At 57.0% G+C, this 17,339-nt stretch overlaps 1 protein-coding gene across 1 annotated transcript in view; it reads left to right on the top strand.

Annotated features, from left to right (window-relative positions):
• Nucleotides 1-9,880: 9,880 nt before the first annotated feature.
• The window catches only part of LOC137333252 (engulfment and cell motility protein 3-like), a 50,564-nt gene continuing 43,105 nt past the window's right edge, over nucleotides 9,881-17,339 (top strand). Inside the window, 2 exon segments of the mRNA XM_067997414.1 lie at nucleotides 9,881-9,904; nucleotides 9,906-10,042. Of these exon segments, the coding sequence (XP_067853515.1) occupies nucleotides 9,881-9,904; nucleotides 9,906-10,042 (161 nt within the window).

A 17,339-nucleotide genomic window follows, 5' to 3' on the forward strand; every position in this document is an offset into this window, starting at 1 on the left:
GCTGAGTGGAGAGAGAGAGAGAGACGGAGAGTCAGTGTAGAGAGAGAGAGACGGACGGAGAGTCAGTGCAGAGAGAGAGAGAGTGTGTGGGAGAGCTGAGTGTAGAGAGAGAGAGAGACGGAGAGTCAGTGTAGAGAGAGAGAGACGGACGGAGAGTCAGTGCAGAGAGAGAGAGAGAGAGTGTGGGAGAGCTGAGTGCAGAGAGAGAGAGAGAGAGAGACGGAGAGTCAGTGTGTAGAGAGAGAGTGTGGGAGAGCTGAGTGGAGAGAGAGAAATTCTTGCTTTCTCTACATTTCTTTCATCAGTACGCTGTGGGTCAGATTTATTGAGTGATTCGGTGAGCTCCCCCTGTGTGGATGGGGGGAGTTGGTGTTTACTGTGACTGAAAGAACAGACTCTGGATCGTTTGCCCTGATTGTGTGGCCTGCCTATGGTGGAGATGCTGGGGATTGGCTGTGATTCAGGTAGGACACAGATTGCTGTCACCTTCTCTCTGAAAGGACCCAGTTGCTCAGAAATCTGATTTCGGCAGAAACATGAAGAATGTGAAAAGCCTGGAAGTTTATTTGTGTTTGTTACATGTGGCCACTTGAAAAGGATAAATAGGACTCCCTTAAAAAGGTGACCCATTCATAAAAATGACCCACCTCTTTTATCAAAAGTGGTTTCTTGTGTCCTCTGGACTGAATGTCTCAGTGCTCAGACCCGATATAATTGCTCAGGTATATGGAGCAATAGGTGGTGTCTCTCTCTGGGATCTTGCTGCTCCTGAATGGCCCTCAGGGTCTAGCCTGCAGTAGCTGCTCCCTATCAACATGATTGAGGCCATTCTGTAATCCAGCTGGGTCTTTCCCCCTCGGTGATGACACTTGCTCTCAAGTGGTGGGTCTCCAAGAAATGTTTTTCTGACAAAATATATAAGCTTATGGAGGGGTTGCTTCCAATAAAGAATGCCCCCTTGAAATCTCCTCTGCTGTTAAAGCATGTAACCGAGGAATTGTATTCAGCAGGAGAGTTTGACTCTGGGAGTCACTACAATGTAGGTCTCATCCAAAACTCTGCTGCCTGTATCCTAACTGGCACCTAGTCCCGTTCACTCATCACCCCTGCGATCGCTGACCTACATTGGCTCCCGGTCCAGCAACGCCTTGATTTTAAAATTCTCATCCTCATGTTCAAATCGCTCCATGGCCTCACCCCTCCCTATCTCTGTAACCTCCTCCAGCCCCACAACCCTCCGAATGCTTTGCGCTCTTCCAACTCTGCCTTTTGTCCATCCCCCCACTCCCTTCACTCCACCATTGGCGGCCGTGCCTTCACCTGCCTAGGCCCTGAGCTCTGGAATTCCCCCCCTAAACCTCTCCACCTTTCTCTCCTCCTTTAGTACGCTGCTTAAAACCTACCTCTTTGACCAAGCTTTTGATCATCTGTCCTAATATCTCCTTATATGACTCGGTGTCAATTTTTCTGTCTGTTTACGCTCCTGTGAAGCGCCTTGGGATGTTTTACTATGTTAAAGGCACTATAGATATACAAGATGTTGTCTGTGTCGGGGGAAGCATGGGATTCACGGTGTGAGGTGCACAGCTAATGACACACAGACTTAATAGTGCCTCACCACCTCTTTCAAACCTCCTAAAGAGCAGCCACTTGTTTTATTCATTCTCGGGATGTGGGCATCGCTGGCACGGTCTGCATTTATTGCCAAGTTGCCCTGAGAAGATGAAGCTGGTTCTTGAACTGTGTGGCGTGATAGGCTACTTCAGAGGGCAGTTAAGAGGTTGGTGTGGGACTGGAGTCACGTATAGGCCCAGACCAGGTAAGGACATTAATGAGCCAGTTGGGTGTTTACGACAATCCGAAAGCTTCATGGTAAATTTGACTGATACCAGCTTTTTATTTCCAGATTTTTAAACTGAATTCAAATTCTCAAACTGTCAAGCTGGGATTTGAACTCATGTTTTCTGTATCACTAGTCCTGTAACATAACCATTACACCACCGTCCCCATGCAAAACTTGCGTTGTATGGTCATGTTGTACACAGCAAGATCCCACAACCCGGAACGACCGGTTAATCTCTCTTTGGTATTGGTTGAAGGAGGAATGTTGGCCAGGACACCGGGAAAACACCCCCATCTCTTCAAACTGGTGGGCGGAGGAACCCACAGTACACGGCAGCCATCACAATTTGACATCCCATTCGATAGTCGGCCTGTCCCGACAGTGCAGCACCTCCCTCAGGGCCGGAGAGTCAGAGATTCGGTCTCTAGAGTGGGGCTTGAACCCTCAACTCGAGAGGCGAGAGCATGATCGACCGCACCAGGGCCCAAACCGTTGCCGTGACGACTACATCACATCTGTAGGGTCAGCTGCTGATCATGTTTTAAAACGGTCATTCCTTATCCTCATCAATGCAATGCCCCCACCTCTGCCTGCCACACCCCTCTCGCGGCCCCCTCGTTTCCCCCTCCCCCCCCCCGCGCAGCCCCCCCTCGCGTCTCGTCCTCCCCTCCCAGTCATGTAATCTCCTGGGAGAGGCAAAAAAATAAACCCAGGGGAAAATACTTTGGAAAATTCTTCTCCGACCCCCTCAGGCGATCGAAACTAGTCCAGGAGATAATTCATTTCTCCGTATTGTGGGGGGGGGGGGAAGCCATGGGATGGTGTATTTAGCAGGATTTACGTTAACAGGCGGTGAACTTGTACAAAGAAGGAAATAGATTAGCATTTATGTGATGATCGTCCCCTTTAAGACCCTTCCCCCCCCACACCATCACCCCAGCTGCTTTGTGCGGAGGGTTTGACCATTTCAGAGGTTTTTATTTTACAATTGTTTACGATGCATCCCAGCTCTGCTGTAATTACTCTGAAATAATACCCAGTATCGCTGCAGTTTGAATCACATGGAGCAAGAGCACGTCTCTTTAAATCATGAGATTAATCACATGTAGACTATATAAAACACACTGCAAATGAATAAACCCGAGTCACTTGTGAGCACTGGGGAGAAACAACACTGAGGGGAGTATGTTTCACTCATGATTGAAAACACACCTACCCCGTCATGTGTTACAGCCTTCGAACTCACTCCAAATATTTACCCTGCGCGTGTCCACGCCCCGGCCCGCGCCTCGCCCTGCGCGCGTCCACGCCCCGGCCCGCGCCTCGCCCTGCGCGCGTCCACGCCCCGGCCCGCGCCTCGCCCTGCGCGTTGTCCTGTTTGCCCCCAGATACAGGCCCCGTAAGCCTGTGCATTAATCCCCCCACCCCCTCATGCCCAAACGGTGCCATTATTGTGCCAAGCTGAGATTGGGCAGGTGGTGCCGAGTTGGCTGCTATAAGCACTGATTGATCGTTCCACACCAGGTTGTACAGACTGAGGCTGGGCCTCGCGATGCTCAGAGCCCCTGGGGCAAAGTGACTACAAGTAGGTCACGTCGATCAAAGGCAGTCAGCTGCTGTCTCTGTCCATTGGGCAGAGTGGAGCACTGAGGCACTCCCAGCGTCCGCCTCACTGACCCTGTGGAGCTGCCCAGGGAACGTGTCCAAAAAAAACTTCCAAACATCAGCCTTTTGAAGTGGAGGTAAAACAGATTGGTTAATTGAGTAGGTGGATCAGAATGTCCATGTAGCTTTCCATCCCATTTCTCCCCCTCTCCCACTCCCACCCACCACAAATTAAACAATGGTAATGAGCAAAGAGTTGCACTATTTTTTAGGATTGACAGTTTGAGTGTTTTTGGACACGCTCCCTCACCTGCTGTCACTTCTCTCCAATCTGTTGTGCTTTCCTCGGCATTGATCAGAAAGTACCAGATAAGCACCGTCCACCATCGCTATTAACACTTTCTGCGGGTGAGACTGAAGGATATTCACCGATTTTCCCCGCCACCAGTACCCCTCTCCACTGCCTCCACCACCCCCCGCCCCGGCCACACTCCCTTCCCCCTCCGGCCACTCTCCCTCCCTTCCTTTCCGCTTCCCCCCCCCAAACTGGCCGGCCCTCCCCGCTGCTCTCCACCTCCTCTCCCTCTCCCCGCCCCTCACCACTCTCCCTCCCCCCTCATCGCTGAGGCCACACTCAGTCCGTGGGTAGGCAGCTTGCACCCAGTGGCAGATCTGTGAGGGGTGGGGAGCGGGCGGACGTCAACTCCCTCAAGTTCCCCCGCCACACGGAGCCTCGTTCAACAAGGAGCTGAGATTGGCAACTCTGTGTGAGGACCCTCGTGGGCCAGAGCCGGTGTCCCCGCCCCCGCGACCTCCCCGCCCCCGCCCCCCACGCCGTCTCCCTCCCCACCCCCGTTTATATAGTTATCGTATCATGTCCTCTGGACGTCCCAAAGCACTTCTCAAACAATGTATTACTTTTGAAGTGTTAAGCATGGCAGCCAATTTCCACACAGCAAGGTCCCACAAATAGAAACATTGGGAACAGGAGTAGGCCTTTCAACCCCTCGGGCCTGCTCCGCCATTCAGTTAGATCATGGCTGATCTGTATCTTAACACCATTTATCCACCTTGGCTCAATTTTCCTTGATACCCTTACCTAACAAAAATCTATCGCTCTCGGCCTTGAAAGCTCCAATTGATCGCCAGCCTTTTGGGGGAGAGAATTCCACATTTCTACTACCCTTTGTGTGGAATTGCTTCCTGATTTCGCCCCTGAATGGCCTAGCTCTAATTTTAAGATTATGTCCCCTCGATTCCCCCACCAGAGGAAAAGTTTCTCTATCAGAACACCCCTCAATTTTCTATACTCAAGTATAGCAAATGGAACAAATGACCAATTGAGGGAAGGGAGGATGTTGGCCAGAACATGAGGGAGCTCTCTGCTCCTCTTCTAATAGTCCCATGGGACTTAAACAGGCAGACTAGGCCTTGATTTAACATCTCACCTGAATGAGATTGCAGCACTCCCTCAGTACTGCACAATGAGGTCAGCCCCAGTTATGTGCTGGAGTGAGGCTTGGCCACAACCTCTGACCCCCGAGGCGAGATTGCTGCCTCCTGAGCCAAGCTGGCACTTCCTGGATGAGAATGCTGATGTCCTGGACCCGAAACCTGGCTTACCGGTGTTGACTGTTTCATCTCATCAAAGCTCCCCCACCCACCCAGCAACAAGTTCCATCATGGCCCTTGCCCAAACTGCCGTGGTGGTGGTGTGACCTCCATCTTGGACTGCTCCCATACCCATACTAATCCTTGTTTGATCACCTCACTCTCCTCCATCTTCTTGGCAGAGAGTTGTTGGAGCAAGCAGCACTTTGCCACAGGGAGTGGCTGAGGCAGAGACCAGTACATCTTTTTAAGGGAAGGGTAGATAAGCATTTGAAGCAGGGGAAGATACAGAGCTACGGAGGGAGAGCAGAGCAGTGGGATTAGCTTTGGATTGCTGGAGCAAAGAGTCAGCATGATGGGCAGACTAGCCTCCTTCTGATGTAAACTTCTACAGTGCAAAATCCTCATCATCGAGGGCCCTTCCACATTCTGGCACTTTACTCCTCTCCTTCACACCCTACTCTTGTTAACCCCTTTCCCAAACCAGCTCCTACTCCCGATACACTCAACAGCTTCTTCCCCCACCCCCCCCACATCTCAACCCAACTCATCAACTTATTTCCTCCATGAAACCTGCCACCTGCTCCCTCCATACTCTTCCAACCCCACTCCTGAGCACCCAACTTCCCCTTCTCATCTCCATGCTCAGTGACAATCCTGACTCTTCTTCAAACACTGTCCACACCCCATTTAAAACAGCTATCATCAGCCCTCATCAAAAAGAGCCCTCAGTCCCTCTAACATCACAAACTAGCACCCCGTCTCTAACCTCTTCTTTCCCTCCAAAGTCCTAGAATCCATCATTGCCATTCAACTGGTCACCCACTTCTCCCATCGTTTGCTGCTTGAATCTCTCCAGTCTGGTTCTCAACCAGCCTACCCTCTAACTCACTGCCACCGCCATTGATTCCAGGGCTATTGATGTATGACCCCAATGCCATTGTGAGACCTGCCCGGCGAGAATGCATCACCATCGGAGGCCAGTCTTTCAGCCATCTAGCCTTTATTTACCCTCTGGAATTCTCTCTCAACACTCCAGCTCCTGGCTATCTCTCTCCAACTGTGCTATCAATCTCCCCTGCTAAGTTCTGTCACTCACTGTCTGGTGTCCATCTCTCCCCTTCTTTAAAAAAAAAGCTCTAATATTTTATTATGTTCTTTCTCTTGAAGAGTAATGTACAAGTAAATGCCAGTTGTTGCTTGGGATTGGTGGTAATATATTGGCATGGATTGAAAATTGGTTAACAGACAGGAAACAGAGAGTAGGAATAAATGGTTCTTTTTCGGGGTGGCAGGCAGTGACTAGTGGGGTACAGCAGGGATCAGTGCTTGGGCCCCAGCTATTCACAATATATATCAATGATTTGGATGAGGGAACTGAATGTAATATTTCCAAGTTTGCTGACGACACAAAACTAGGTGGGATCGTGAGTTGTGAGGAGGATGCAAAGAGGCTTCAAGGCGATTTAGACAAGTTGAGTGAGTGGGCAAATACATGGCAGATGCAGTATAATGTGGATAAATGTGAAGTTATCCACTTCGGAATGAAAAACAGAAAGGCAGAGTATTATTTAAATGGTGATAGATTGGGGAATGTTGATGTACAAAGAGACCTGGGTGTCCTTGTACACCAGTCACTGAAAGCAAGCATGCAGGTGCAGCAAGCAGTTAGGAAGGCAAATGGTATGGGGAGAGAGCAGGAATATGATATTGAGATAGAGTTTCAGCCATGATCATATTGAATGGTGGAGCAGGCTCGAAGGGCCGAATGGCCTACCCCTCCTATTTTCTATGTTTCTATGTTCATTCTGGTTGATTTGCAAGTTGTTACATAGAATTACATAGAATGTACAGCACAGAAACAGGCCATTTGGCCCAACTGGTCTGTGCTGGTGTTTATGCTCCACATGAGCCTTCTCCCACCCCTCTTCATCTAACCCTATCAGCCTAGCCTTCCATTCCTTTCTCCCTCATGTGCTTATCTAACTTCCCCTTGTTGTCCAGTTGATTACCAAATCTAACTCTTCCCCTCCCCCCCCGCCCCCGTTCACAGGTGCCAGTATTGGGCATGCTGATGATGTTCATTTGGAAAATTCCATGTGAAAGTAGGGGCACAATGTTATTTGATAATAAATGTGCAGGGCAATGTTGTGTGGATGTAAAGTATTTGTTACTTATACCACAGGTAGACAGTATTTTAAAAATTTCAATAAGTCTTCAAAATATTTTCAGTCAAGCCCTGTACAGCATCCATTTCCTCAATGAAACGGTGAAGAGGACGCAGTGCGGTAATGTCAGTCATGGATATGGCTACCTCAAGTGATTGGAGGGTGGGGTCGGGGGGGGTTCCAGAGTTTCATTGGTTTTAAGTACCTTTGGGGGTTGTTGACCTTCCCTCTTGGTCTCTGAGGTTTTGCTACTGCCCAGCGAGACCTGTATCCCAATCCAAGGGTTGGCCTCTGTCAATGAGCTAATGATGCCCTGTTTGGCTTGGCAGTTGCAGCTGTGGTGATGGAAACCAGTGTGAAGTTGATGTAAAATGGTTTACGGTTCTATTCTTGTCGGGATAATTAGTTGAATCTTGAATGTGTCTTTGGAAGGGGAAGGATATTTTGCTGAACGGCCGTGTCAACTGCATTTGCTGGGGTCTTTCAGCCTCTTCTCCCCTATTGGTGGCTTGTGAGTAAACATGTGGAGTAACTTCTTCAGTGACATGATAAGAACTTCATACAGCAGTTAGGAACATAGGAACAGGAGGAGGCCATTCAGCCCCTCGAGCATTAGATCATGGCTGATCTGCACCTCAACTCCATTTACCCTCCTTAGCTCCATATCCCTTCATACCCTTACCCAATACATTTATCGATCTCAGTCTTGAATGCTCCAATTTTCCCTGCACCCACAGCTTTCAGATTCGGTCCTTATCTGCGATGTCATTCGGGAGAAGCACCATGATGCCAAAAGAACATGAGAAAGAAATAGGAGCAGGAGTAGGCCATACGGCCCCTCTAGCCTGCTCCGGCATTCAATCGGATCATGGCTGATCTTTGACCTCAACTCCACTTTCCCGCCCGATCCCCATATCCCTTGATTCTCCTAGAATCCAAAAATCTATCGATCTCAGCCTTGAATATATCCAATGACTCAGCATCCACAGCCCTCTGGGGTAGAGAATTCCAAAGATTCACAACCCTCTGCGTGAAGAAATTCCTCCTCATCTCAGTCTCGAATGGCCGAGCCCTTATCCTGCGACTATGACCCCCTAGTTATAGACTCTCCAGCCAGGGGAAACAATCTCTCAGCATCTACTCTGTCAAGCCCCCTCCTAATCTTATATGATTCAATGAGATCACGTCTCATTGTTTTAAACTCCAGAGAGTATAGGCCCATTCTACCCAACCTCTCTTCATAAACATTGACATGCTGGTGATTAGTTTGAAAGAATGAGTGACTGAGAAGCATCTCCTTCAATAACACTTCGGGTTTCTGTGGTAAATCAGTCGAATGCACTTTTACACAACCCTCTCTATTTGTTGTCAAACCCACAACATACCGCAGCCTTGTTGTCAATGAGTCCTTAGCTCACTGGAGAAGGTGGGGGAGGGCATAAAACACAAATAAATAAATAAATAGCACAGATGCTTGTAAATGTGAAGGTCTGGTGATCGAGATTTGGCTCTGGGGCTTTCAGAGCGAGCCGTAACAGCTGTTTAACAAAATAATAATACTGATTTGAAAAGCAGTCGTTCTCAGGGCACTGAGGCCAAATGATGTTTGGGTAAAGCTCAGCAATAGTACGTGCTGAGGGGGAGGAACATTAGCAGCTGGTTCACCAGAAACAAACTAACACCCAGAACATGATGGACCAGTGGGAGGGAGAAGTGATTACTGGGAGGGGATTTATTCAAAGGGCCAGACCACAACACAAATGCTTGTTGCCATCCCAACCATGAGATCATTTCCTTTGTAAAGACAGATTGATCCATTACTTTGTATCTGTCAGAAACATCTCATACAATGAAAGGCCAAGGCTCTTTTCTCCAGAAAAGAGAAGGCTGAGAGGAGACCTGATAGAGGTCTTTAAGATCATGGGGTAGACGTAGAGAAGGTGTTTCCAGTTGTGGGGGAGTCCAAAACTAGAGGCCATAAATATAAGATGGTCAGTAATAAATCCAATAGGGAATTCAGGAGAATCTTTATAACCCAGAAAGTGGTTAGAATGCTTTTATTTGTTCACTGGATGTGGGCGTCGCTGGCGAGGCCGGCATTTATTGCCCATCCCTAATTGCCCTTGAGAAGGCGGTGGTGAGCCGCCTTATTGAGCTGGTATAACATTTCATCCAAAAGGTGACACCACTAACAGCGCAGCACTCCCTTGGTACTGTCCCGAGGGCCGGTGCGACCGCGGGGCCCCCGAGGGCCGTGCGACCGCGGGGGCCCCCGAGGGCCGGTGCGACCGCGGGGGCCCCCCGAGGGCCGGTGCGACCGCGGGGGCCCCGAGGGTCGTGGGGGGGGGGTCGGTGTAACTGTAGTGAGCCGGGCCTATCCCAGTGGAAGGTCTGGGTCCTGAGCTGGCTGACGAGCTGGGCGAGTGATGGGCTGCACTGTTAAAGGGGCTTAGTCAGCGAGTTTTCCTGCGTCTGGTTACTGGACAGCGACCCCTGCTGGAACAGGTCCGGACTTCCACCGAGGGCTGGATCTGGTTGTGGCTGTGCTGCCCGTCACTGTTGAATAGCCTGCCTGAAGTCAATGTCGGGGGAGACACCAATGATTGAGAGACCCCACTAATGGTGAGCTGTGCTCTGCTTTCTGTTCCAGGTTATGCAGGTGGTACGGGAGCAGATCAACGCGGACACTGGCCTCCAAGCCCACGTCCCTCGAACTCTTCCGCAATAAGGTGAACGCCCTGAACTACAGCGAGATCCTCAAACTGCGGCAGACGGAGAGAATGCACCAGGAGGAGACCCTGGCACCGCCAGTCCTGTAAGAGCGCGACGAGACCCAGGGGTAGCGACAGGTGCAATGTGTGGAGTGGGAACGAGTGGCGAGCAGGGCTCGTGATCTGCCTTTGGATCACTCGGGGTTCGGAATGGCCTCTCTCTCAAACCGCCCGAGGAGGAAGAGAGTGCCTCTCGAAACCCCCCCCCCCCCGACTCACTACAGATACACCGACCCCCCCCCCCCGACTCACTACAGTTACACCGACCCCCCCCCCCGACTCACTACAGTTACACCGACCCCCCCCCCCCGACTCACTACAGATACACCGACCCCCCCCCCCCCCGACTCACTACAGATACACCGACCCCCCCCCCCCGACTCACTACAGATACACCGACCCCCCCCACCCCCGACACTACAGTTACACCGACCCCCCCCCACCGACTCACTACAGATACACCGACCCCCCCCCCCGACTCACTACAGTTACACCGACCCCCCCCCCCCGACTCACTACAGTTACACCGACCCCCCCGCCCGACTCACTACAGTTACACCGACCCCCCCCCCCCCCGACTCACTACAGTTACACCGACCCCCCCCCCCCGACTCACTACAGTTACACCGACCCCCCCCCCCCGACTCACTACAGATACACCGACCCCCCCCCCGACTCACTACAGTTACACCGACCCCCCCGCCCGACTCACTACAGTTACACCGACCCCCCCCCCCGACTCACTACAGAAACACCGACCCCCCCCCCCCCCCCCAACTCACTACAGATACACCGACCCCCCCCCCCCGACTCACTACAGTTACACCGACCCCCCCCCCCGACTCACTACAGTTACACCGACCCCCCCCCCCCGACTCACTACAGATACACCGACCCCCCCCCCCCCGACTCACTACAGTTACACCGACCCCCCCCCCCGACACTACAGATACACCGACCCCCCCCCCCCCCGACTCACTACAGTTACACCGACCCCCCCCCCCCGACACTACAGATACACCGACCCCCCCCCCCCGACTCACTACAGATACACCGACCCCCCCCCCCCCCCCCGACTCACTACAGATACACCGACCCCCCCCCCCCCCCCCGACTCACTACAGATACACCGACCCCCCCCCCCCCCCGACTCACTACAGTTACACCGACCCCCCCCCCCCCCCAACTCACTACAGATACACCGACCCCCCCCCCCGACTCACTACAGAAACACCGACCCCCCCCCCCCCCCAACTCACTACAGATACACCGACCCCCCCCCCCGACTCACTACAGTTACACCGACCCCCCCCCCCGACTCACTACAGAAACACCGACCCCCCCCCCCCCGACTCACTACAGTTACACCGACCCCCCCCCCCCGACTCACTACAGTTACACCGACCCCCCCCCCCCCCCGACTCACTACAGATACACCGACCCCCCCCCCCGACTCACTACAGATACACCGACCCCCCCCCCCGACTCACTACAGTTACACCGACCCCCCCCCCCCCCGACTCACTACAGATACACCGACCCCCCCCCCCGACTCACTACAGTTACACCGACCCCCCCCCCCCGACTCACTACAGTTACACCGACCCCCCCCCCCCCGACTCACTACAGTTACACCGACCCCCCCCCCCCCGACTCACTACAGATACACCGACCCACCCCCCCCGACTCACTACAGATACACCGACCCACCCCCCCCCGACTCACTACAGTTACACCGACCCCCCCCCCGACTCACTACAGATACACCGACCCACCCCCCCCGACTCACTACAGTTACACCGACCCACCCCCCCCGACTCACTACAGATACACCGACCCCCCCCCCCCGACTCACTACAGTTACACCGACCCCCCCCCCCCCGACTCACTACAGTTACACCGACCCCCCCCCCCCCCCCGACTCACTACAGTTACACCGACCCCCCCCCCCCCGACTCACTACAGTTACACCGACCCCCCCCCCCCCGACTCACTACAGTTACACCGACCCCCCCCCCCCCGACTCACTACAGTTACACCGACCCCCCCCCCCCGACTCACTACAGTTACACCGACCCCCCCCCCGACTCACTACAGTTGCACCGACCCCTCCCCCCGACTCACTACAGTTACACCGACCCCCCCCCCCGACTCACTACAGATACACCGACCCCCCCCCCCCCCGACTCGCGACAGAAACACCGACCCCCCCCCCCCGACTCACTACAGAAACACCGACCCACCCCCCCGACTCACTACAGTTACACCGACCCCCCCCCCCCCCCCGACTCACTACAGTTACACCGACCCCCCCCCCCCCCCGACTCACTACAGTTACACCGACCCCCCCCCCCCCGACTCACTACAGTTACACCGACCCCCCCCCCCCCGACTCACTACAGTTACACCCCCCCCCCCCCCGACTCACTACAGAAACACCGACCCCCCCCCCCCCCGACTCACTACAGTTACACCGACCCCCCCCCCCCCGACTCACTACAGATACACCGACCCCCCCCCCCCCGACTCACTAATGTTACACCGACCCCCCCCCCCCGACTCACTACAGTTACACCGACCCCCCCCCCCCCGACTCACTACAGATACACCGACCCCCCCCCCCGACTCACTAATGTTACACCGACCCCCCCCCCCCCGACTCACTACAGTTACACCGACCCCCCCCCCCGACTCACTACAGTTACACCGACCCCCCCCCCCGACTCACTACAGTTACACCGACCCCCCCCCCCCCCGACTCACTACAGTTACACCGACCCCCCCCCCCCCCGACTCACTACAGTCACACCGACCCCCCCCCCCCCGACTCACTACAGTTGCACCGACCCCCCCCCCCGACTCACTACAGATACACCGACCCACCCCCCCCGACTCACTACAGTTACACCGACCCCCCCCCCCCCGACTCACTACAGTTGCACCGACCCCCCCCCCCCGACTCACTACAGATACACCGACCCACCCCCCCCGACTCACTACAGTTGCACCGACCCCCCCCCCCCGACTCACTACAGATACACCGACCCACCCCCCCCGACTCACTACAGATACACCGACCCCCCCCCCCCCGACTCACTACAGTTACACCGACCCCCCCCCCCCCCGACTCACTACAGTTACACCGACCCCCCCCCCCCGACTCACTACAGTTACACCGACCCCCCCCCCCGACTCACTACAGTTACACCGACCCCCCCCCCCCGACTCACTACAGTTACACCGACCCCCCCCCCCCGACTCACTACAGTTACACCGACCCCCCCCCCCCGACTCACTACAGTTACACCGACCCCCCCCCCGACTCACTACAGTTGCACCGACCCCCCCCCCCGACTCACTACAGTTACACCGACCCCCCCCCCCGACTCACTACAGATACACCGACCCCCCCCCCCCCCGACTCGCGACAGAAACACCGACCCCCCCCCCCCCGACTCACTACAGAAACACCGACCCACCCCCCCGACTCACTACAGTTACACCGACCCCCCCCCCCCCCGACTCATTACAGTTACACCGACCCCCCCCCCCCCCCGACTCACTACAGTTACACCGACCCCCCCCCCCCCCCGACTCACTACAGTTACACCGACCCCCCCCCCCCCCCCGACTCACTACAGTTACACCGACCCCCCCCCCCCGACTCACTACAGTTACACCGACCCCCCCCCCCCCGACTCACTACAGTTACAACCCCCCCCCCCCCCGACTGGCTACAGAAACACCGACCCCCCCCCCCCGACTCACTACAGAAACACCGACCCCCCCCCCCCCCGACTCACTACAGTTACACCGACCCCCCCCCCCGACTCACTACAGATACACCGACCCCCCCCCCCCGACTCACTAATGTTACACCGACCCCCCCCCCCGACTCACTACAGATACACCGACCCCCCCCCCCCGACTCACTAATGTTACACCGACCCCCCCCCCCCGACTCACTACAGTTACACCGACCCCCCCCCCCCCCGACTCACTACAGATACACCGACCCCCCCCCCGACTCACTAATGTTACACCGACCCCCCCCCCCCCGACTCACTACAGTTACACTGACCCCCCCCCCGACTCACTACAGTTACACGACCACCCCCCCGACTCACTACAGTTACACCGACCCCCCCCCCCGACTCACTACAGTTACACCGACCCCCCCCCCCCGACTCACTACAGTTACACCGACCCCCCCCCCCCGACTCACTACAGTCACACCGACCCCCCCCCCCCCCGACTCACTACAGTTACACCGACCCCCCCCCCCCGACTCACTACAGTTACACCGACCCCCCCCCCCCCGACTCACTACAGTCACACCGACCCCCCCCCCCCCCCGACTCACTACAGTTACACCGACCCCCCCCCCCCCGACTCACTACAGTTACACCGACCCCCCCCCCCCCGACTCACTACAGTTACACCGACCCCCCCCCCCCCCGACTCACTACAGTTACACCGACCCCCCCCCCCCGACTCACTACAGATACACCGACCCCCCCCCCCGACTCACTACAGATACACCGACCCCCCCCCCCGACTCACTACAGTTACACCGACCCCCCCCCCCGACTCACTACAGAAACACCGACCCCCCCCCCCGACTCACTAATGTTACACCGACCCCCCCCCCCCGACTCACTACAGTTACACCGACCCCCCCCCCCCCGACTCACTACAGTTACACCGACCCCCCCCCCCGACTCACTACAGATACACCGACCCCCCCCCCCCCGACTCGCTACAGATACACCGACCCCCCCCCCGACTCACTACAGATACACCGACCCCCCCCCCCCCGACTCACTACAGATACACCGACCCCCCCCCCCGACTCACTACAGATACACCGACCCCCCCCCCCCCCGACTCACTACAGTTACACCGACCCCCCCCCCCGACTCACTACAGTTACACCGACCCCCCCCCCCCCCGACTCACTACAGTTACACCGACCCCCCCCCCCGACTCACTACAGATACACCGACCCCCCCCCCCCCCGACTCGCTACAGAAACACCGACCCCCCCCCCCCCCCGACTCACGACAGTTACACCGACCCCCCCCCCCGACTCACTAATGTTACACCGACCCCCCCCCCCGACTCACTACAGTTACACCGACCCCCCCCCCCCGACTCACTACAGTTACACCGACCCCCCCCCCCGACTCACTACAGTTGCACCGACCCCCCCCCCCCGACTCACTACAGTTACACCGACCCCCCCCCCCCGACTCACTACGGTTACACCGACCCCCCCCCCCCGACTCACTACAGAAACACCGACCCCCCCCCCGACTCACTACAGTCACACCGACCCCCCCCCCCGACTCACTACAGTTACACCGACCCCCCCCCCCGACTCACTACAGTTACACCGACCCCCCCCCCGACTCACTACAGTTACACCGACCCCCCCCCCCCCCGACTCACTACAGTTACACCGACCCCCCCCCCGACTCACTACAGTTACACCGACCCCCCCCCCCCCGACTCACGACAGTTACACCGACCCCCCCCCCCCCGACTCACTACAGTTACACCGACCCCCCCCCCGACTCACTACAGTTACACCGACCCCCCCCCCCCCGACTCACTACAGATACACCGACCCCCCCCCCCGACTCACTAGAGTTACACCGACCCCCCCCCCCCGACTCACTACAGTTACACCGACCCCCCCCCCCCGACTCACTACAGTTACACCGACCCCCCCCCCCCGACTCACTACAGTTACACCGACCCCCCCCCCCGACTCACTACAGTTACACCGACCCCCCCCCCCCCCCGACTCACTACAGATACACCGACCCCCCCCCCCGACTCACTACAGTTACACCGACCCCCCCCCCCTGACTCACTACAGTTACACCGACCCCCCCCCCCGACTCACTACAGTTACACCCCCCCCCCCCCCGACTCACTACAGTTACACCGACCCCCCCCCCCCGACTCACTACAGTTACACCCCCCCCCCCCCCGACTCACTACAGTTACACCGACCCCCCCCCCCTGACTCACTACAGTTACACCGACCCCCCCCCCCGACTCACTACAGTTACACCCCCCCCCCCCCCCGACTCACTACAGTTACACCGACCCCCCCCCCCCGACTCACTACAGTTACACCCCCCCCCCCCCCCGACTCACTACAGTTACACCGACCCCCCCCCCCCGACTCACTACAGATACACCGACCCCCCCCCCCCCGACTCACTACAGTTACACCGACCCCCCCCCCCGACTCACTACAGTTACACCCCCCCCCCCCCCCCGACTCACTACAGTTACACCGACCCCCCCCCCGACTCACTACAGTTACACCGACCCCCCCCCCCGACTCACTAAAGTTACACCGACCCCCCCCCCCGACTCACTACAATTACACCGACCCCCCCCCCGACTCACTACAGTTACACCGACCCCCCCCTCCCGACTCACTACAGTTACACCGACCCCCCCCCCCCCCGACTGACTACAGTTACACCGACCCCCCCCCCCCCGACTCACCACAGTTACACCGACCCCCCCCCCCCCCGACTCACTACAGTTACACCGACCCCCCCCCCCCCGACTCACTACAGATACACCGACCCCCCCCCGACTCACTACAGATACACCGACCCCCCCCCCCCCGACTCACTACAGTTACACCGACCCCCCCCCCCGACTCACTACAGTTACACCGACCCCCCCCCCCGACTCACTACAGTTACACCGACCCCCCCCCCCGACTCACTACAGTTACACCGACCCCCCCCCCCCCGACTCACTACAGTTACACCGACCCCCCCCCCCCGACTCACTACAGTTACACCGACCCCCCCCCAGACTCACTGCAGTTACACCGACCCCCCCCCCCCGACTCACTTCAGTTACAACGACCCCCCCCCCCCCGACTCACTACAGTCACACCGACCCCCCCCCCGACTCACTACAGTCACACCGACCCCCCCCCCCCCCCCGACTCACTACAGTTACACCGACCCCCCCCCCCGACTCACTACAGTTACACCGACCCCCCCCCCCGACTCACTACAGTTACACCGACCCCCCCCCCCCCCCCCGACTCACTACAGTTACACCGACCCCCCCCCCCGACTCACTACAGTTACACCGACCCCCCCCCCCGACTCACTACAGTTACACCGACCCCCCCCCCCCCGACTCACTACAGTTACACCGACCCCCCCCCCCCGACTCACTACAGTTACACCGACCCCCCCCCCCCCGACTCACTACAGTTACACCGACCCCCCCCCCCGACTCACTACAGTTACACCGACCCCCCCCCCCCCGACTCACTACAGTTACACCGACCCC

Source organism: Heptranchias perlo, chromosome 16 (assembly GCF_035084215.1).
Source record: "Heptranchias perlo isolate sHepPer1 chromosome 16, sHepPer1.hap1, whole genome shotgun sequence".
Lineage (NCBI taxonomy): Eukaryota > Metazoa > Chordata > Chondrichthyes > Hexanchiformes > Hexanchidae > Heptranchias > Heptranchias perlo.